Here is a 23,513-nt window from a genome sequence, read left to right on the forward strand (position 1 = left end):
TTCCAAGTACCATTTTAAATGTGAATAGTATCATTTTAAACTTATAAAATATCATTTATCTTGAATATTATCTTAACCTAGTTAGTATATAAGGAGTGCTGGTCAGGGAAATAAAGTGAATCCCAGTTTTTTTTTCTTCAAATTTTCTAAAACTATACAAACCAAATAAATAATTAATCCTATAAATTCTTATGAATTATCACCCCATCTGAGATTTTCTTATAAAAGATAAAATAAAACATTCCAAAGTACAAAATTGTCGCCCATAATAATATGAGTTACACTAACTCATCGCATCCTTAATATGACAATAATTTTTTTTTACCTTAATGGATGCTTTACAATAAATATTACAAATTATATATTTATTAAGCCTGCCCACCTCCAGTTCCGCCAGAATTTTTGCCGCAATTTGAAATAATTTCCGAATTTTTATGTAGCGATCTCTTGATTCGAATTGAATTATGTGTACTGATATGCGCTCACCACGAAGATTTGGCGGATACTATCGGTTCCAATAAATTGTCGCATTTCATCACCGATATACTCGTTCACGAAGTAATTTTATACCAAAATGAATAATAACAATTGTATATTGATGCCTTTTATAGCCAGGGTTTTACAACTCATCAAAATAAAAAATATTTATCCAGAATCTTCAATGGAAATTTTTTTATTTTTTAAGAATACTTACCGAAGCTTTGATTAAATTTAAAAGATTTTTGCGCAAAATGTTGGGCTCAGTCTTCAAATGTTCATTGAAGATTTTTTAATAATTAAACCCTATGTAAGAAGGGAAGGAAAGAAAGAAATAAAAGATAAATTATACTTAAGCTTTGTTTATTAATTAAATTCCAAGGTATTACATTTGATATGTCTTGCTTTGTATGAAGAAAAAAGACGGATAACCGAGTTTGATGACATCCACTTTGGTTTTTTGAAGAAGGCAAAATTATGTAATTAATGATACTTTTTACCTTATATTTATTATAGAGCAACTTATCTTAATACTAGTTTCAACTGTATTTTTTTTTTTTTTAAAAAAATCATAATTCCGATTTTAACTAGATTTTTTCCAAAAAATTTTTTAGTACCATGCTTTATAAATGAGATTTTTTATTTTCAGATGGGTTTTCTGATCATTTACGTTTCTTGGCGAAAGATGATCACAAATTTGTATCCAATCATTTCCTCGTTGCATATACATTATCCGTAAATTATTTATTACAATTTTAAAATGTAATATTAAGTATTTTAAATCATCAGCTACACCCAATGACATTAATACTAGTGATTTGCATTGGACCTAATTTTTCAAGCTCGGACCGAATTTTTCTTAAAAAAATTGTCCTACCTGGCTCGATTCTGAACGAAATTATTTTATATTTGTCCAAAAAACCCTAATTCAAAATAAAAATTATTTGTCCTCCCGGCCCGGCCTGAAAAATATTAGCGCCTTGTTTCCTGTAAGAATTTTAAATATATCAATTTATTTGACAAAATGTATCGATATCATATTAAAATAAGCCCGACCAGACCCGGCCCAATTATTTTCTTAAAATACACCAGGCCCAGTATCTGTTCGTGCCAAGCTCGGATCTAATTTTGCAAATCTCTAATTAATACTAATCTAGACCTTCAATTCATTTATTAAAAGTATATGCACCATTTATAGAAGTCAAATGTAGTCAATGACATGGTAGGCTCTATTGAAATACATTTCGTCAAAATGACTTTCACATGTACACTTATAAATGCATTTTTTTTAATTAATGAAACCGTCGGTCTATGTTAGTATAAATGTATTACACCATATACAGACACACTAGAGTCGAGTGTTATTTTTTTTTGGCCTCATCTAATAAGTGGTCATTACAGATATAAATTTTGAAATGTTATAGTAAGATCTCATTTTATGAATTTATCCTTAAAGTTTGTTATAAACCAATTTTGTCGAGTTTTTTTTTGTGCAAAAATTTTTATAATTATAATTATATTTTTATTGTTTATTTTTTCTTTAGAAATAAAATTAAGGCTCTGATCAACAATATAATTTTTTGAAAAATTTTAAAACAAAAAGAAAGATTAACCAATTAACTACTTTGTATTAAGGTGTAAAAAACATTTTTTTGAAAATGGATTTTTAATTTATCGCCACATATATTTTTTATTAATTCAAATATCAAACAAAAAAAAAATCTTTAAATTTCCTATTTTAATTTTTAAAAAATAATGTATACATATTTATATATATTTTTTTTTAGCTTTACGACGAAGTTACTAAAATTTACGACAGTAAAGTAACAAACGAGGATTCACTCAAAGAAGACAATACACACAATTTGATAGGTATTTTTAAAGAAAATGGCCAAAATTGTTTTTTTTTGTTAAAATTATTCTTCAACGCTTATGGTTTGGATAATTTATAAATACTTATCATTCGATATTAGAGAATGTTAGTAGATGAAAAATATTAGTTTCAAATTTATAAAATTATATATTATATCTTCTATCAAAATTATAAGTCAAAGATTTTGAAAAGAACATATTTTTACTATGCTGATCTAGGAATTTTTAACAATGCATTGTTATTAATGCTTTTATGCAGAAAATTCCAAACATTCAGGCCCATCTAATCAAACAACACCCATAACCTTAGCTGGTAGTAGTAGCAGCGAAACCCAGAGAAAAAAACGGGGTGAATTAGCCAAAATACGACGACTCAAAATCCTCTCCCAAATGAATAGGGCTCAAAAAAACTTCATTAAAGGCAATAAAGATCTATGGGATAGCATACCATCCAATTTAATAACAGAAGAATCGAAAGGTATATATTTAGTAATCTAATATTATAGCAAACTTGTTTCAATGTTTTTTTTTGAAACTATTTTTAAAAAATATTTATATGTATCAATTAGTAACCCCATAATAAAATTAATTTTAAAACCCTAGGGGACACCCCGTCAAAAACAACCGAGGATGTCATACCTCTCTCTAACTATGGAGAAAATATAGATGTTATGTTCGCCTCTGAGCCAGAACCCATTATAACTATCCCCGAGGATATCGTGATGAAAGAACAAAACGAAGCACCTAATAAAGTCATAAGGTTTTAATTTATCTATAGTTTAAAATGCACTTTCTTAAACCACCGCTTAGCAAAAAATTAGGAAAAAACGACAGATACACCTTCGCTTAGTTCAATAATTCATATAATCGTCAAATAAAAACTTATATATAAGTGATAGAGAGGGAAAGAGGGGATGACAATTTCATTTTGAAATTTAAAAAAATAATAATCTCTTTTTTATCCCACATTTAGCTTCAAAATCTTTTCGAAAGAAAGGCAGAAAATGTTAGCGATTCATAAAAAGAATTCTTCCATTCAACCCCTTCTTGAAGAGAAAAGTGAAAACAAATGTTACACATGCATTCTATGTCAAGAGGATCAAATTTTGAGTCTAACAAGTGAAGCGCTCGTCATGGCTGCATTCGTTCAAAAGTATTCTTTAATTTTTATTTTATGATTTCGATATTATATTTTGTAACACAAAATGAAGATATTTCTCTAAAAGTTTTTTTGATTAAACCTATAAATGATTATAAAAAGCATCATTATTTTTTTTTAAAAAGTATAAATTCTTTTAAAACTAAAATTTATAAAAACTAAGGGAAAAAAAATATAAAATATGATTTAGCCTATTCCCGTGAACGATGATATAATTAAAGTCCCTAAGGCATATATTTTGCTTGTTGACCCTTTATATGACTCACCCGTGTCATAAAATATGTTTCTTCTTAAAGTTTTGATTATAGAAAGAACTTCGTTGCCAAGGCTCACTAGAAAAGAAATGTCGATTAGGATATTCTGTAATTTTGAATATTTTTTTTTCCAATTTCTATGGTTAAATTTTGTTAAAAATTATATACGAGGAATCCCATATCAGGTTTCCAAAGATATGAGGGCTATACCAAGGTCTTTTTTATTATCATCGGCAATGAGCCCAATAGGATAAATGTTGACCTTTTTTAACGTTTTTAATAGGATAGGATTGATCCTACTCGGGAATGGCGCTCCCTTACATAAAATGTAAAGAGTAAGTATGCTTTTTGCTGTGATAAGGTCACTCCTATAAACACAAACAGGTGTTACAACATCGCAACGGAGGCGGAGAGCTATTATAAATCCCAAATCCGAGATTTGAACTAAGGATTAATTTTAGCCTTTCATAGGTTTGGGTTGCCCTCTTGAAGTCTATTATCAACTTAATTGATACTTACTAGGATAGGACAAAAGTCAGTGTTTAGTTTTAGCATTAAGCGAAAGTTTGTTAGCATAAGACGAAAGACAATTTTTATTTTCTTTAATTTTATTTTTAATATATATTCCACAACATACAATAATCTTTTAAAATAAAAAAATTTCGAATAAAAAAATATATATTAAAAACAATCATTTCCAAAAAAATATATTCTATTTATATATCAAAAAAATTAAATACATATATTTATCATGATATACTAAATAACTATTTATTTATCTATAAATATATTTTATAAAAAATAAGTTCTCCAAAATTTTTTTTACGTTGGTTCGTTGATCAGTATCCATTCCATCTCATTCTGAATTGTCTCTGTTGTTTGAAGATCCTCATTGAGTAGTCCCAATGTGAGCCGAGCGCACAGACTCCTACCCCTCGAAACCATTCGCAAATTCGTCCATTGTTGAGGAATCACCTCCATCTCTCCTCTTTCCGTCATTCTCATCATTGGTACTCTTGTCACAGGGCGCAAGACTGCCATGATTCTCCGGGGCGAGCCATTTTACTGCCACCTATCGTGTCCGTTGATCATCTACGTTGGGGACTGCACTATTTCACTTGGACACTCCACGGATTTGTGACCCAGTCCTCCCCATGTAAAACACGAAAGATTTAGTCTCGGATTGATTGACTGCGCGATGACTCGAATCATTCGGAGGCAGTAGTTGTTGATGCGGGCTCACAATGGCAATGTGGGTGAGGATCCTCAAACAGCAGAGACATTTCAAAATGAGATGAAGGAGAAGCTGATCAACGAACCAACTTAAAAAAATTTGGTAGTATATTATGATTCAATATATATATGTAGAAGGAGAAGCTGATCAACGAACCAACTTAAAAAATTTGGTAGTATATTATGATTCAATATATATATGTATTTAGTTTTTTGATATATATTTATGAGTAAAATTATGTTAAAAGGGTGAATTTGGTCTCTGGGTAGAATGGAAATGTTATAGTTGGTTTTTTTATATGTATCGGATTTTAATCATATATTTGTTTATAAATAAAAATATTTACATGTATTTTTTTTGTATTCGAAATTTTTTTACCTGAAAAAATTATTGTATTTTGTGGAATATATATTGAAAGTAAAAACTATCTTTCGCCTATCCTAGTAAATATCAATTGGGTTGATACAAAAATCGACATTTTTTATTAATAAACAAATATTAAAATCTAAAACATAAAAAAAACTCAACTATAACTATTCATCAGATAATCGAGCAATGAGATGGGCAATTAAAGGAGCATCCCAGGCTTTTTATAAGTATATTATGGGTCTGATCTTTCTTTCTTAGTATCCGCTTTTAATTGTTTAGGAACATTTCCTATTAATAGCGTATTGTGTATGATTATTCTATGCTTTTTTTATGATCTGGGTTTAAAAAGATGCAATTATGCTTTCGTCTCCCATCCTCTTATCTCACTACATTACAGACTCCTAAGCCTCGAATAACTTTATCAAAAACTGGGATATCGTTATATTTTTAATTTTGTCTATACTAGCTCTACCGTACTGAGACGCTTCAAATCTTCAAACGTTTTGGCGTCTAACTCTTTTCTTGACGATACCGTATCCATGTCCAAGGGTCCGGTGGCTCGGGCATGTGGTCACGTGATGCACGCGCGTTGCTGGCACCGATTTTATGACGCAGTGTCTTCCAGAGAACGTCGTCACGCGCTCCGATTTCGTTTTCACCACGCCACTTACGATGTCGAACGCGGGGAATATTTGTGCCCGCTTTGCAATACTCTCGGCAATGGAGTCATGCCAATACTTCCTCCTACAATTGCCCCCAAGAACATTACCATGACTTATCAGAGGTGATACAAAAAAATTTATATATGGGCAATTTAATTCTTTTAAAAATGATTGTTGGCAATATTTAGAATTTTAAACGTTATACACCGTTACGATTCATAAAGAAAAATTTTAAAGAGTAGAGAAACGAACCGGTTTGTGAAATTTTATTTATTTTAAAATATTTAAAAGTACAAAATTTATATATGGTTATGGTACGTTACTTAATTTGTTATTTCTTATAAGTTTTCCTTTACAATTCCAATTTTTATTTTCTCTTCACATTTTGGATTAGCGATGATCTTCCCGAAATCAGTATGGAATACTGGCTGAAAGTCATGAACGCCATAGTTCGAATGTCGGTTTTAACATCCGACCGAACCGAAGACGAAAGCTGGGTAGTGCAAACCGGTAAATTAATTTCTCATTTTATGCATACGGTCGAGTTATAATTGATTACACTGAGGAAAAAAAAATGTTATACGAGTTATTTTTTAATATGTTAGACAAAAAAAATTAAGGGCGCGCGTCCAACGTCAAAAATCTATTTTATTTTTGTAAATTTTTTTGACTTTGGACGCGCACCCTAAGTGTTTGTAAAGCCTTACCTGTTCACTTTGTTACTTTACGAAATAAAACAGAAAATAGCATTATTTTTGAATAAATTACATTTACATAGAAATATATGTATTAATAAAAGATGAAAGAAAAAATTCTCCATTTTTTTTTTAGAAATAGATTGCGCCTCCTGATTAAGATGCTAAACCTTTATTAACTATATCTTAATAAAATAAATTTTTTTTACTATTATTTGCAATGAAGGCTAAACATTCCACGCTTATGTATATATTAATGAACTTTACGAAATTATTGAATTCTAATGATATTATGCATATAATTTGTCTAGATTGGAGATACCTCTTGCGCACCAGGGATATAGATCAAATTCTTAAACTTTTCACCGACTCCGAACTGCCCTGCAAAACTCGGTTTAAATCGCTTTTGGAGCCAGGGAAACCGATTAACAAAGAATCCTCCGAAGAAAGTGACGATGATCTGAACGATTTTTCTGTCTCCATCCTAACCATGATTAAAACATTTAGCTTGACCATTTACACAGTAAATTTTTTTTTTTAAAAAATTTAATTTTGATTTATTAGCGAGTTAGGGTCGTATTAAGAGTATCCGATTTTAAAAATAGCTTTTTATTAATACATAATTTTAAAAAAAATTAATCAGCTTATTTTATTTGAAAACTTAAGTTATTATATATATATAATCTTATTAATTTTTGGAGGAATCTGACGAAAGTTTGTAAATTATAAATGGGGGTATGAAAATTGTTGTTTTTATATACACGTATATAGAATATTAATAGATTTTGAGTGAAGTGGGAATAGCCCAGTGGTTCTCTGGTAAGGTGATATCCATTTAACCTTATTTAAAAATACGCTTATATATCTTTCACATTATATAAAGTAGTTCAGAATAAAATGGGAGGATACTGAAAATACCAAAATTATATACCCCTCTAATAATGTTTACCAATCAATGGTTAGAAAAAACATGAGGAAATATGTAGACAAAAATAATGTTATTACTTTTGAATGTCTAAATCATCATATCGGAATTATTGTAATTTTTTAAAAAAAGGTTAGCCTAGACTTAGACCCCTATGAAGATAACGATCGTATTCCTCTCATGGCTTGGTATTGTTGCTCCTTCACGATAGCCGGCTTCGACTCTCTCTTGCTCTCCTATGGCAATATATCATTGTCCTCCCTCTGCAATCCTTCCGATTCTTCTACCGGTGCCCAACTTAAGCAAAACGATTCGAAGGTTTTAGCTGAACAGAGAATACCTGACAGATATGGCGAATGTTTGAGGTTCGCCTTTTATTTTCTTCTAGTCCCTTCAAGGGAGATAAAGTTTCTAGTTTATCTGTCTTAAAACAAAATACAATTAAATGGTATCACAAGAGTACCATTTCCCCTCACTCGTATTATTGGGCGTGAACATTTAAAAAAATATATATAAATAGGACTTTTCATTAATTAATCGGTTTTAATTATCTAAATTAGTTCATTTTTATTTACCTTTATCTTCTCCCTTTTTTTATATTTAAAATTGGCAAATTTAAAAAAATCATAAAATGTTATTATGATTTAGTTATGGTATCAAATACAAAATGAAATGTATCCTAAATTTTAAATCTTAGAATATTTTGGAGTACTAGTTTATGGATTTTAGAATTTCTATCTATACGTCACCTTTCTCTCGATCTTATTTATTTCTTGACTAATCTTAATGAAAATAATAATTAAATTGTATATAAACATGATTTATTTACTAAAAAGGATATCTTCATGCTTAGTAAAATATAATGATTAAGAATTTATTTAATTTTAAAATTTAAGTGGTTCTCAAAAAATGTATTTAAAATTATTTTGATGAAAATCGAAAGCTTTCTCTTACGGGTGCTATAGTTAAAACATCCTAAAAAATTTTAAAATGTTTATTAAATATATTTTTTTCTATAATATATTACGTTTTTTTTAAATTGTGACTAACAGCCCTATGCTAAGTGGAATAAAATTGTAACTTCCTTTCTTATAACTTAAGTAATTTTTGATTAAAAATAAAAATTATAAATTAATCTCTTTAAATTAATGAATTTTTTATTTATTTAGTTATACAAGAGTATATAAGGACAAAAAAATTATGTGATATTTGAGTAATTATTATAACTGATGAATAAGTTACAAAATTTTTACTTTTCTTATATTAATTAGTTAAGTATTTTCTAATAAAAGCTAAATAGTTCTGAAATGATAATTAGAATATGAGAAATGAATGAATGTGATATATCATTCTTACAATTTTTAAAATATGGGCTGGTCTAGGTTTATATTAAAGTTATTTTTTTCGGATGAAAAAAAATCGATCCGGCTCGGTTTTACTTTATAAAATATATACGGGTTATGGCCAGGTCTCTGGAATTGGGCATTCCATGAAGGAGAACTTGTATCTAACCACCTGATGCGATTTTTGTAATGGTTAAATTCATCCATTCAAAAAAGAACATCTTATTGATGCTTACAAATGGGGGATAGAATATTTAACACCCAATTAATCTCAATTAAATTTACTAGATAATTTTTTAATGAATTTATTCCTTGTGATTTTACAATTATGTATAATCAAAATAGGTTATTATTTTATTAACTAATAATAACCTTGGGGAGTTTATACTGCTCGGGAGTTAATCATATGTTTTTATTCAGACTTATTAAAAATTTGCCATATCTTAATCAATTTATACTCAGATTATTAGTCCGCTACACCAAGACTTTTACTTCAAAATGCGTTAAAAGACAGCTCGTGAAACACCACGCCCTGACCTTTTGCAAAACCATTTTTACTTTGCCCCATGTTTCGCCGTCGTGCGACAAAGATACCCTAGAAGGTTACTTTATTAATATTCATTTAAAAAAAAATTGTCTTGAAATTATTTAAATTATTTTTTAATTTTATGAAATTTACCCTGTGTCTAAAGGCTATTTTTATTAATTTTCGTTGACTTTTTCATAACAGTAACCCTAAAACTATTACATAAAAGTAAAAAAGCTAACGAAAGTTTAAGAAAAAAGAAACTTTGGGCATAGGGTTAATTATAAATTAAGTTTAATTTTTTTTTCCCTGCCCATAAATCACAGATAATACTAATTTGCCTCCTTGCAATGATCAAGATCCTGTCGACAAAGCCCATCAAAATTACTCGTTTCTGTTAGATTCGGATATGTTTTCATTCCTGGTAAAAAAATATATATAAATGAATTGTTTTTTTTTAAATATAAAATATAATAATAATATTATACGAAATAGTTTAAACCTTCTTGATTATAGAAAATTTATCCTTTTCAAATTTTGGAATTTAAGAAACTTTTATAATTAATTTTATATTGTGCTTTGAATTTAAGAAACAACTCTGGTTTCGTCCTATACTATCACTTATTAAATGATAACATGTGATATATATAATGCGGTAGGTTAAGATATGCCTATCCTGTCACAGCATATTTGCGGAAAAGGATGATTGCAGCGAGGATATTACGTGCCAAGCCGATTTATCAGATCATTTCTTCCTCAAACTACTCTACATAGCTCAAGTGGTTCAGATTCTATTGGTTTATCGACTCAAATCAATCGGCACATCAGAGGGAATCACGTCAGATTCGAACGTTACTGTAACCGATCAATTTAAGCCAAATAACGATGGAATAATAATAAATAAGGACAATGTTTTTACTGCGGAAAGCGATTATTCAGACGTTCCTTCCACATCCAAAACTGTATTTTGGGGTAGTTCCATTTTTTTATGGCATCTTTGATTACCTGAGTCGTTTATGTGGAGTTTTTCAAAAGGTTAGTTGGAAATTTAATTGTTAATTTACTATTTTTTATTTATCTATCTTTTTTTGGAAAGAAGTTGAAATATTCCAATACATTTCTATTTTTTTAAAATTAACTGACTTTAGGCTCCGACCAATAAAATTCTGGCCTAAAGTTCTAACCGTGGGTGGGGAAAAATTTCGGACCGAGTCGGACAAATTGTCCTCAATATATTTCCGGGCTGGGCCAATAAAAATAATTATTTTCTAAACTGAAAAAATGCTATAATCAATATATTTTTTTGAAAAAAAAAGAATTGCGTACTTATAAATTTAGAGTATTATTTTTTTTTGCGAATAATTTTTTTGATACAGAAAAAAAATGTATTGTTAATGTTTATATATAAATATATATATATATATTATAATAAACATAATAATATCATTAAAATCTTAAGAAAAAGAATCTCATTCAGTTGTGGAAGAAGAAATGGAAATCGAAGTAGACACCGTCAAAGATGAATCTATCAATGTAAACGACGATGACCATATGAGTGACGAAAATTCTACAAAAGAAGCCCATTTTATCCACCAACTTTGGGTTCAAATCAAGAAAATTGCCTCTGGACAAGAATACGAGTTTATTAAAAGAACCCCCCCCCCCCCCCCCCATATTTTTTTACATTTAAGATTTTTTTTGATACCTTCTCTTTGCTTCAAAATTAATTTTTAACTTTAAAATATAATAGACAGAAGCAAAAACTTTCGTAGAGTACTTGACTACTCCACATATAGCTTTTATTTAGTCTTATAATATAGAAATGAGGATGCCCAATACTGATGGGCAAAAACCGCGATCGGCCCATAATAAAAGGACTGGATCAAAAACTGTGTTTATTTTAAATATCATTCTTCTCTCTAATTGCTATTCACAATTTCGTACTTGGTCATTTGCATATTCAGGTCCATGTAAAGAGTTAAAATAAGAAACCATTTAACTTTCATTATATAAGCTCCAATCTCTTCATAAATATGTGTTGGCAAAAGACCCAGCGTTAGATGTTATACAGAATGGCTATGATTATCAGGGTTTAACATTTGCACAAAGTTCAAAAATCTTCAAAGATGTTTATTGCCCCAAATTTTTTTTACACAAAAACCTTCAATTTATTTGATCTTCAAAGATTTGGTTTTGGCACTTCGTGCTTTAAATGTTATTTTAAGTAATGACAATTTAGTTTACATAATTCATTTTTTTTAAAAACAGATGTGCCGATAATGAAGAGCTTAAAGAAATACGTTTACTGCGGCATCTTAAAATATCGCTGATTCCCTTTTTGAGGTGCAGCGCAATATTTTTTCACTTTCTCACGGACATACCTTTTCCCGGTGGTGTATTGCAAAATGGTTTTATATAAAAAAAATAATTTTTTTTGAACATGTTTCAACTCTTTGACGATGATTCTTTTTCAAACTCAACTAAATATCTTCCCATTTTTTCACTAGTAAAAATCGTTTGTTCCTCGTCCAATTTAATTACCAATTTAAAATGCAATTGCATTTTTTTTTGATAGGAATAAAATTATTCTATTCAAATATAATTTTTTAATGTTTTTTATTTGTATTATACTCTTTTTACGAATGATTATTTTTTTGATTTTATTTGCTATCCAGAACCAGTTAGCAACACTTCACCGAGTTATTTCGAAGCCCTGTGCGACTACTTAGATATCCCGACTTCTTTCCAGATACTATTTCAATCCGGTAGTTACCGAATAACCGATCTCATAAAATCCGTCTGGCTTAAACACCCTAAAATAACGGCCTTGTTCTCTTCTGAAAGTCGCAAAAATGCAGAACTTAGTGATAAAATTGACTTATTAGCCAAGAGGAGAGATGGAGAAAAATCTTCCAATTTCGTTATAAAGTTTAATAAGCTTTTTTTTTTAAATTTAAACGTTTACTTAATTTTTTTCCCCTTATATTTAATCTAATAAGACAAAAGACTAAGCTGAATTTGAAAAAATGTAAGATTTTGGGCAGAAAATCTTTGAATATCACAAAATTTAAGTATCATGATTTTACAGTAGAAAATTTGGATATCCTGCTCATTCTCATAAAAACCTTTGAATATTTTTTTATTTTGTAAGGCATTTCAAACTGCAATTAAACATATTCAAATGGGAGGGTCATAAACAATTTTTTTTTACAAAAGAACTGGGGGCTTTTTTGTATAGTCTATATCTATATTAAGTTTAAAAAAACTCTTAAGAATCACAAATTTTATTAGAAATAGAATCTTATAACAGTATTTATTTATTATAATAAACGGTAAAGGATATATATATATATATATTATGATAAATTTAGACCAATAAAGATTAGTTCGTACGTTCATTTTTTTGAAACTGAATTTTGATTATTTTTAAAAACCAAGGATTTTGCTGAGATACCCAGGCCCCCGCCCCTAGTTATGGCCCTATCTAGAATATTATCTACTTTAATAATAAATATAATGAAAGTCACGAGCCCTTTATTTTGTCCACTTCTTAATTAAACATTTTAAAATAAAATAATAAATAGTTATCCTCTAAAAACCCCGTCCTTGATCCGCCTTCCCCACGATTATGCCGACCTTATATTTTCCGCGGCGAATTTTGTATGCCCTAATGCCTCCGCATCGGCCGACAAATCACCTAAAATGGCATCTCCCAATTCTTCTCGAGCTCCCACGCTTTGCCTCGTGTGCGGAACCGTGCTTTGTTCCCAGAGCTATTGCTGCCAAACGGATATAGGCGTTCTCGAAAGAGGGGAGCAAACAAATTATGACAATTTAGGAGGTATCATTTTAGGTGATAATTTGAATCCCGATGATAATGAAATTCCGGAGGAGGAGAGAGGAGAAAGAACAAGAGATGTTCCTAGAAGGGGAAATACTAGAGGTGTGGTTGTAATTAGGGAAAGGGAGTCTAGAGTGGAAAGAGACGGAGGTGGAGCTGTGGGAGCCTGCGCTGCCCATGCTTATCGATGCGGAGCTGGAACCGGGATATTTTTGAGGTATCATTTTTTTTCTTCCTTTTTTAAAAATATGTTATGCTTATTATTTGAAAGTTTGAAGAAAGAAAAAAAAATGATGACCAAGATTTTTCTTCTTATAATATTCTTTATAGTGCTACTGCTACCTAAAGAAAACCAGTTTTCGTTTTTATTAATGTATATAAATTTTGATTAATTTGCATTATACCATTTGAAATGCATTATTTACGTTTTGCACAACGAAATTCAAACGCTCAATTATTCGCACAATTAACGCATTTTTATTAAATATTTTTTAACGTTTTTCCTCTTTCGTAATCATAATTTTAATTTTACTTTTTGAACATTTCTGGGATTGATAGAGAATTAGTAGTATAAAAAAAATTCGTTTGAACTCACCTTGAAATTTTGTATACAATTCTTTGGAATGTAATTGCGAAATTGTTTTTTTTTAAATGTTGTATCCTTCTCGTAGAATCAGGGAATGTCAAATACTATTTCTGAGCGGACGAACAAAGGGCACCTTCTATCCATCTCCATACATCGACGCATATGGTGAAACTGATCAGGGATTGAGGTTTTATTTATACTAAAATTCGATAAAAAAAATCAAATATTGAGAGAAGGCCGTGGATAAAAAGGGATAAGAAGATTCAAACTAACCAGCCTGACCGAGTTCCGGTAGAGTTAAGGCAGAGAAAAAAAATACTATTTTACTAATGATAAAATTTATTTTATGAATATTGGAAAACACTTTTTGAAGGGGGTGGGGATAGTATATTTTTTTTGTAACAATGTAAACATTATTTTTTATTTAAAAGACGCGGGAATCCTTTGTTTTTATGTCCGGAGCGTTACGAAAATTTACAAAAGATTTGGCTCAGCAATTCAATACCCGATAAAATAGCCCGTTCCTTAGAAGCCAATCCAAATCTTTTGTCTATCGATTGGCAGCATTTATAAAAAAAAAGAAATTTCGGTCATACCCATTCTTTTGCGTATATTTTCATAAAAACTTTGGAGGGTGAAAGCGAATTATTTTTCTCTAGTTAAAAAAAACAACCTATTTATGTCTTAATTAAATTTTTTGGAATGTCTTAAGATAAAATTTAAATAAAAAATATTTATATTTGTTATTTATTCATATTCAATTGCACGGTATGTCTCCTTGAATTGATAATTAATTTTATCTGTCCAAAAATTAGGGCAAATTGTATTTTTTTATGTATAAATTTCAAATAAAAATATTTATGCTGGATTAAATGAGAAGGTATAAAACGCGCCTTTAAATTATGGATTATAAAGAATGATTTTTGCAACAAAGATTTAGTTAATTTTTTTTACAATAATTATGATTCTATGTTAATTAACTAAAAACCTGGGCATATTTTATAATATATATACCTAAATTATTTGATGGTACCATTAAGTTTTAACAATTTTATTTTTAAAAAGCATTTTTTTTCTCAAACTTATTGAATTTTATGTAATATATATTATTTTCGTTATATTTTTAGATATATCTAAATTAAATTTTTTATCGCTCTCAGATAAAAAAATTTAAATTAAATATGCATTATGTAAAATAAATTGAAGATTTTATAAGAGTGGAAAAAAATATATATATAATAAAAAATGTGTCCGATGTTTGATTTAATATTTTTTTGTAATTGGTATTGGTAAGAACTAAACTGGAGACAAAACATACTTAAAAATTTATAACTTAATTTTTACGCACTAAGAAAATAATAAAAAAAATTATTTTTTTAAATAAACACATTCTTACAAAATAAGTGAGTTATAAAAATGATGGTGATATCGAAAATTTTGCCTTCAGATATTGGTAAAATACATTTTCCATGAGGATTGTAATAGTAATAAATTAAAAAACTGTCTATTTTTCATCACTAGTAAGAAAAGAACTCATTTGTCAGATTCTTAAATTGTCTGGCCAGAAATTATTTAGCTCAGTTGCGCAACAACCAATAGCGCTGCAATAGATTTCAAATTTTTTACAGGCCCATAAATCAAAAAAATTAGCCTTCTTCATTATTAAAGCTTACAGGCCCGCAACATCATCACATCACCTGAGTTATAAAGGGCCAAAAAATTGTTTTTAAAACATTTTAAATTTATTAGTTAAATCATAATTCATTTAACCCTTAAAAAATGATTATCTAAAAACATTTGAAAATAAAATATTATTAAAATTTTTTTTTTATTAAAGTGATTATAAAGGTCGTTTTAATATAATATCTAAAAAGTTAGAAATTAGCTTGTTACAAACACAAAGTATTTTCGGGTTTGTTTCTTAGATTTTACAAATACAAAAGGGAGAATATTTTAAAGAATATATATTTTGACTTGAATTGGGATTGGAATTTGAGTTACAAAATATATATTTGTTTCATATGGTATGATATCTAAAATCGGATTTCGCGTTTGCGTTTGATGTAGTTTTCCTCTATTCCTTGGTTAGTTTTGTTATCGTTCATCTCTCCTTTGATTTCAGAGCTTAGGGTAGGATTGCAATACTCTAAGCATTCTTTTTGGCTAAAAAATATGTTTCCGTTACCATGACATCCAGTAAAATAAAATTTTTTGCAATCTTTGACATTTCTCTCATAGTACCACATCTCCATAGATAAATGACATTTTCCTGGGTCAGATGACATTTGGCAAACATCTGAATATAATTAAGAATATTTATAAAAATCCATAATATTTTAAACTTATTTTCGAGCTCAATCTCTAACTACGATATACAATTTTATATTTAAAAATATTTTGGGATTTGCCACGTTATTGTTTATTTAGTTGAATTTGCCTGACACTTATCTAATATTTTTAGATTTTAATACCTTGATCTTTGAAGGTTCCACACTTACGTTCACATTCTACTCTGGATAAGAAATGATTTTCGTTTTTATCACACCCGGTGTACTTGAAAGCCTGGCATTTTTGACGATAACTGTTGTAATAATACCTTAAGTGAACTTCGTTGCAAGTCCCAGATTTTAAAGCAAGGTTACAGACCACTTTATTAAAGGTAAGATATATCAAGAGAGAACCATAATATTTATTAAAATTATTTGATTATATAAATGTCTAACAATATTATCCAAATTTATTTCAAGGCAAAAGTGTAGTTCAAGTTAGGGATTCCCCCTTATTGAGTTTATATAAGTCTTCCTTTAAATATCAACCACAAGAGTTAACAAAAAGTAACATACCAACTAAATACTTAATTAATTTGTTGGTAAAATATTATAAAGCGAAGTTCCGATAGTGAATATTAGAAGTTCGGCAATAAAATTTTCCATGATATTTATGCATGTTTTCGAAATCACTATCTTTATATAATTTAAAAAAAATTATGCTATATCCTCTCTAAAAAAAACGTAGCCCGCTCCAATAACATTTGTCTTAGGTAAACCCCCCCCCCCTAAGGAAAATCTGTCCATGCCTATTAATTGTTGACATAATTTTTTTTGTTTGTTTTTAACTGCCTCATATTTTAAAGATGGAAATTTTAAGAAAGGAATTTCGATATATGATATACCATTTTCCTGTTCTTGTCTTCTTTGCACATATTTAATTGGCAAGGAGCAAGCATTTTTGCAGTGTTCTTCTGTATCAAATCTTAAGAATTTTTTTTATAGAACAGAAGGACAATCAAAACTAAATATAAATTTTTAGGGTTTTTAATTAAAAGAAAATCATTTTGCTTTCTTCCTAATTTTTCTCCACCTTTATTTCTAATTATGATAACTTAGAGTTATTTATTCATTCTAAAGATTCATTTAATTAATTTTAAAAAACTTATGCCTCGTTTGTAGTCAACGCGTAATGTTCAAGCGGTGTGGTATTTAACCCTGCGTTTTACAAAATCAAGCCAATATAACTTATACATATGGAACGAAATGAAAAAGTTATGATTTAATTTGAAAAACTTATGTAGCAACATATATTTCAAATATTATTGTCGCGGTGAGGAATCAGCTGTAATTTCGATTGCGTTAAATACCGCCGCGCATTAACAAAACACGTTTACTATAAATGAAGCATTAGTTGAAAATAAATTTTTTTTTGAGAAGATAAAATATGAAATAGCTAAATATCCAGAGTTTGAAAAAAAATCTTTGAAGTCTTTTTTTAAGAAGAGTTTTTGATCAAAATTTACCTAAAAATGACAAAATCTTTTGTAAAGTCTCTTGCAATTTTCATGCATAAAAAAAAGATTTGCTCAAAGATTTTTTTTTTCAAACCCTTGTCTATATCATTTCGCCTTTTTATGATGCATACATTAATTTGAACATTATACTACATCTTTATCGACATTAGACAATTTCTTAGATCGAAAGAAGTATATGAAGCTTAAATTAGACAGATTTTCCTGAATTAAAATGGGGTTACCGATTGTCATTGCCTTTACAACCACCATAATAAAATCTGCGGCAGGATTCTGTTCCTGAATCGAAGGTCCATTTGATGGAAAAGTCTCTGCATGGGCCTGCTTCCGTTTTGAGATCACATACTTTTGTTCATAATTAAATAAATATATAATAGTTTATTTTATTGCGTTTCAGAAGTGCGAATATTCTAATGGATCTAGGATTGGAATTTAAAAAATAACTAGAATGAAAAAAAAGTTCTTCTTAACTCTAAAACAACAGATATCTATAAAAATATCTGATGTTTATAAATTATAAGATAGTTTGTCTATATGGTAGGATAATATTAAAATGATATCTAACTCTAAACATGAACTATTTACTACAGTTCTTACATAAACAATTGGGGTAGGCGTTAGGGGACTTTTGCTTCCATATATCTTTCAAAAGTTAGACCTAATAACAGAGTAGGTAGTGAAAAATATGGGAAGGGGGTGGTAATCTAGGCATGTTGTTTCAAATAATCCCTGCTTACTTATAAAATGTATGAACTAACTAACCAAAACTATCCATTTCTACAGTTGGAGCTTGCGTGACTTTTGGTGGGGGTGGTCCTATGACAGGTGTATGATGTCCAACGTCTTGTTTAATTTGAATACAGGCCCTTTGACATTCGTATTCATTATCAAAGCTTTTCCGAAAAAAACAAGATTTTATAAATTAAGTGTCAAACCTTGTATTGTTTTAATTTATCGAGTTTTTTTTTGGCGCTAGAATTAGGTTAGGAATTTATTACGCAGGCCGGGCCAGACTTGAAAATATGAAACTCATTCCTGGCGGAAAAAATTTTTTCAAAAAAAAAACCGAAGGGCCGTACAAATGATATCTCTGTAGGTCTCTGATATATATAATTATATTCATTTTTAATATATATTGGTAAATATGAGAATGGAATGCATAAGAATGGTCCGAATAAGTGAGATAATAATTATCTGTTTGTCGAGTATTATTATAAGTCAGCTTAGTATAGAATACTAGGCTATTGTACTACCATTTTACATTACATTAGTAGCTATCAATTATTAGAAATCTTTCAGGGGACAAAGCCTTACATAATGTCTAGTGTTTTTTTACAACTCAATAGAGGATGGCAGAGCCGAACCGACCAGTGAAATATTTTGAGGTGGGTAAATTTTTTGACCAGCCTACAAAACAATTTTCTACTACTTGCACCAACGGAACATAAATCTGCCCAATTTTAAGTTTAATTTGTCAAACTTCCACGACCCGTAAAATAAATATTGAATAAGTTGTTCCGAGCTGAAAATTGTTTTGGGCTGGGCTGTGCCGACCTCCGCTACTCAAACATCCGAATATAACCAGAGAATAAAATTGTAGAATTGAATTAAATCAAATTTTCGCATATCTTTTTCAAAAAAAATTATTTTTAAAACTTATTCTTGTTCCCAACACATCCCCCATAATAAAATTGACGACATCTTTGATTCACTTGATTGTAGTGCCATTTAAGCGTATAATTGGAGCAAGGTCCGGCATCCTGATTTTGCAAACAGGGATCTTAATAATAAAAAACCATAACTCAGAAATAAAATATTTGTAAAGTTTTAATCAAGGAACAAGAACAGGCATTTTTGCGTTCCGTTGCTAATCCGGCAAAAAAATATGTTTCAGTTCCATATTTCGGATTCGGAAGGCGTTCCTGAAAAAAATATTTTGTCTATCAGAAACCCTAATTATGAAAGCACAAAATACGTAAACAACATTTTTATATTTTGTTCTCGTTCAATTTAAAAATCATATAAAAAAAATATTAATACTCCTAATAGTTCTTTCTAACAGATTATCATTTTAAACGAGCATTTATTTTTAAAAAAAATTCTTTTACATTAAATTATCATTTGATTAAAAGTCAGCGGAATATCTATAAAATTAAAAATGTATATATTTTTTATGAGGAATTTAAATTATATGCTCATATGAAATAAAATGAATTTTGCTTTCAAATATTTTATTTTTAATATAAAAAAGCGTTAAATAAATATAAAAATATATCTTAAGACAATAAAAGATACTGATACTTTTATAAAGGAATATCTAAATATAGATACCTCATTTTTGTATTTAGATAATTTCACGCTGATATTTTTTAAAGTATTTAAAAAAACATATATTATCATAACTTTATTCGCATTTCAATATAACTAAAAATCACAGTAAATAAACATATAAAATTTCAATATTAGGTTAGAATTGAAATGCATAGAATACCTCTTATTAGTGAAGTTAATCTTTTATCGACCTTACATCAACCATATGATGATTTGATTAAGTAGGTACACCAACAGAAAAAATAATATGAATATATTATAAATAAAACAAAAATAGATGCAACTGTCTTCAAAATTACATTTTTATATAAACATTTGGTTCATGCATAGCCTATCATTGTGTTTAACTTGGAGCCTTCTAGTTCAATGTTTAAATTTCAAAACCGCCCTCTTTTTCTTGGGGGGAGGGGGGGGTTTATAAATAAACGTATGAAAAAAAATGTAAATTTATTGAGCGATGATCATTACAAAAAGAGCGATTTTAAAATTTTGTAGGGATCATACGCACAATTTAAAAAATGTCTATTTACCAACCGACATTTTGTTACTTTTTAAAAAATTTATAAAATATTTTGAGCAATATTATTTATCGCTTGTAAAACTAGCAATTTTGAAATTTAACATTGAACGCTCTAGTTAGTAGGCAGAATCTCATACTATAAAATAGTAATATCTATCCAATTATTAACAGCTATATCATTTTTTTTAATAACTCCTGCCATCAAACGACAACCTGAGACCGGTATTACATTTTAACCCTTCTTAAACAAGTCTATAAAATAATATGTTTAAAAAAAAATATATAAAATGAATTATATTTAAAAACAAATACAAACTTATATCAATTATGGAGCCTTCTGCGGCCACCTGGCTCATTATACAAGTCGTTTGGCATTCTTCCTGATTTTCAAATATGTTTTGATTGCCTTCGCACCCCCCGTACCAAAATCGGTTGCAAATAGCGGCCTCTTTGTCATAATACCATTTGACCGTAAAATTTCGGCACCTACCCATATCTTTGGGTAAATAACATAGCCTATTTTCTTGATAGTATATAAAATAATGATGGTTGAGGAAATGTGTTTTGGGCGATAAATTTAAAGGATGTGATTATTTCTCGAAATTTATCTCCATGAAATTCGTTATAAAAAAGATAATTTGATCTTTTACAAATGAAATTTATAATAAAAAAATAATAATAATAATTGGCGATAGAGGAAGGGGACGCCACAGTCTTTGAGAATAAATGAGCTAGTTTTGTTAAACGGCTCAATTTAGGCTGATTTTTAAAAATGGCTACCTTAATATTTTTACCAGAAAAATATTACGCAAGCCTGAAGATTTTTGGCTAAAAAGTTAGCCATATTGAAAATCGGCTCAAATTGAGCCATTTAACAACACTGAGTCAGACACTCCTAAGACAAGAGGAGGTAGGGGTATTATGACTATTCTTATCTCTTCATTTTAACAAAAGTAAAACCGATATGATTTTATATTTTTAGTACTTTTTGTCATTTTTTTTAAAAGTCTGCCCACCTTATTTTTTTTTAGACTGGCCTCGGGCCGACTTATAAGAACAACGGGTTCCTTCGTTTTCATTTTATAAAATTTATTTTATAATTGGAACATTTTTTTTTAACTTAGTCACCGATGTGAAAGGGGGGGGGCAGCGACCCATGACTTGAAATTGAGGTCAGAGATCTAGCCGTATTTTAATTTATATATGCAGGCGCCCGGCCAATCCGGGCCGTGCAAATGGTACATCTGGAACTGATTGAGGTGGCCTTGTTAAAAAAAAATTATTGATTGAAAGTTTGATTTATATACTCACGAGGTCTAAGTTCCGCTGAGGATATGAGGGTATATGCCCATAGCCATAGAAGAGATACGAATAATTTTACAATTCTTCCCATTTTAGAATTGGAATTTATTTTATTTTTCAAAATAATACAAATGTAATTTTGAGAAGAAATCGGATATCGGTGATGTTACAAAGTTATATGATTCGGATGTATTTTTTTGTTTATAAAAGTAATAAGCATTTTGGAATGAAAGAAAAAAAAAATTTAATCTTGAGACTATTTTCAGATTATTTTGTGTGAATTACAACAAAAAATGAATTGTACACTGGAAAAAGATTTTTTATTGTAGGAATAAAACGCCTCTTCTTCCCTTAGAAAATTGATTGATTGATTTTTTTTTAAAATATAATGGTAAAATTTATAAATATTATATATTTTTTTGATAATAAAGAAAAGATCTTCGGTTTATAATATGTATTATTTTTGTTATATCAATATGATGGGAAAAATTCTAATAAAAATAAAACCAATTTATTATTAACGAAATGGAAAAGGGATTGTATAAAAAAAATTTATTTAAAAAACACATTTTTATATGTATAATTTTTATATTTTGATTTTGATTATTTTAGATTATGTTTAATATTGTAAAAGTAAAACAGAATTCTGATAAATAATAAATCTTATAATTTTTTTTTGGTATAATTTCTTGTATCGGTGAAGAAATTAAATATTGCATTATTCGTGTTCCTTCCCCTCAACTAGGATTTTTTTTTGCCATACAGCTGCTTCTATTAATGGCTAAAAATATATTATTAATTTTTAGATAACATAAAAATAAATTTAAAAAAAACTATTTTTTTATGTATTGATTTTGATAAGGATCATTCATTGATCAAATTTATTTTTCTATACATAATCATATTCATAATTATAATTTTCAAAAAATTGAATTTTAAAATCATTAATTTTTTAAACTCAAAAAAAATAATAATGCAACTGTGAAACGCTATAAGAAATTGTTGCCTAATATTATTTTTTCAAGCTGACCTGGTTTAAATTTTTTTAATGGGCCGGGTTTGGACGGGTTTATCGATCCCCTAGCCCCTTTAAATGTTAACAAACTCTTTGAATCAAAGAGCTGCCTAAAAATAAATAAATATTCGAAAATATCTAATTAACATATTTTGATGCCTATAATCTCATCTACATTAGTCACATTTTGGTTGCCGTGCTTTAATCTTCTTTAAAGAACTAGGTTCACATTAGCGATCTGTAAAAACGGGCCGAGTCTATTTTTAAAAATTATTTTGATTAGGGCTCGGGTTGTGCCTAATATTTTTTTAAAAATTTAATGGCCGGGTTCTTAATTTTTAAATATGATATCATTACGTTTTATGGTCATTATAAAAGAAAAAATTAAACTTTTCTATATTTAAATTGGGGCTGGGCTGACTAATAATTTTTATCTCGGGTCAGGCTTTTCCGGACAAATAAAAAGAAATTTTGTTCGGGGTCAGGCCGGGCAGGACAAATTTTTTAAGAGAAATTTTGGGCCTGACAAAACTTGAAAAATTGGGCCCGATGCAGATCACTAGTTGACATATCCGTAAAATTACTGATGATTCAAGGGAA

At 28.9% G+C, this 23,513-nt stretch overlaps 2 protein-coding genes across 3 annotated transcripts in view; one reads left to right on the top strand and one right to left on the bottom strand.

The window, feature by feature from the left end:
* LOC135930422 (E3 ubiquitin-protein ligase UBR2-like) overlaps positions 1–14,944 on the top strand; it is a 32,833-nt gene extending 17,889 nt beyond the window's left edge. For both annotated transcript variants that reach the window (XM_065467215.1, XM_065467214.1), the window contains exons 22-41: positions 374–558; positions 860–956; positions 1,127–1,212; positions 2,265–2,349; positions 2,609–2,827; positions 2,953–3,109; positions 3,323–3,502; positions 5,832–6,149; positions 6,422–6,537; positions 7,034–7,245; positions 7,780–8,012; positions 9,453–9,592; positions 9,843–9,940; positions 10,176–10,488; positions 10,976–11,156; positions 11,785–11,924; positions 12,192–12,444; positions 13,101–13,574; positions 14,029–14,130; positions 14,375–14,944. In XM_065467215.1, the coding sequence (XP_065323287.1) occupies positions 374–558; positions 860–956; positions 1,127–1,212; positions 2,265–2,349; positions 2,609–2,827; positions 2,953–3,109; positions 3,323–3,502; positions 5,832–6,149; positions 6,422–6,537; positions 7,034–7,245; positions 7,780–8,012; positions 9,453–9,592; positions 9,843–9,940; positions 10,176–10,488; positions 10,976–11,156; positions 11,785–11,924; positions 12,192–12,444; positions 13,101–13,574; positions 14,029–14,130; positions 14,375–14,516 (3,731 nt within the window). In that variant the 3' untranslated portion in view covers positions 14,517–14,944. The remainder of the gene's footprint in view (positions 1–373; positions 559–859; positions 957–1,126; positions 1,213–2,264; positions 2,350–2,608; positions 2,828–2,952; positions 3,110–3,322; positions 3,503–5,831; positions 6,150–6,421; positions 6,538–7,033; positions 7,246–7,779; positions 8,013–9,452; positions 9,593–9,842; positions 9,941–10,175; positions 10,489–10,975; positions 11,157–11,784; positions 11,925–12,191; positions 12,445–13,100; positions 13,575–14,028; positions 14,131–14,374) is intronic.
* Positions 14,945–15,797: 853 nt separating this feature from the next.
* LOC135929790 (papilin-like) lies at positions 15,798–22,250 on the bottom strand. The gene is made up of 8 exons (XM_065466505.1): positions 21,908–22,250; positions 20,913–21,119; positions 19,402–19,525; positions 18,508–18,638; positions 17,970–18,090; positions 17,116–17,195; positions 16,415–16,591; positions 15,798–16,239 (listed from the first exon to the last, which is right to left on the bottom strand). Exons 1-8 carry the CDS (start codon positions 21,987–21,989, stop codon positions 15,977–15,979), a joined length of 1,185 nt encoding a protein of 394 aa, XP_065322577.1. The 5' UTR covers positions 21,990–22,250; the 3' UTR covers positions 15,798–15,976.
* Positions 22,251–23,513: the final 1,263 nt, after the last annotated feature.

The sequence above is a fragment of the Gordionus sp. m RMFG-2023 genome, chromosome 5 (assembly GCF_954871325.1).
Source record: "Gordionus sp. m RMFG-2023 chromosome 5, tfGorSpeb1-WG-v2, whole genome shotgun sequence".
In the NCBI taxonomy this organism is placed as follows: domain Eukaryota; kingdom Metazoa; phylum Nematomorpha; class Gordioida; order Chordodea; family Parachordodidae; genus Gordionus; species Gordionus sp. m RMFG-2023.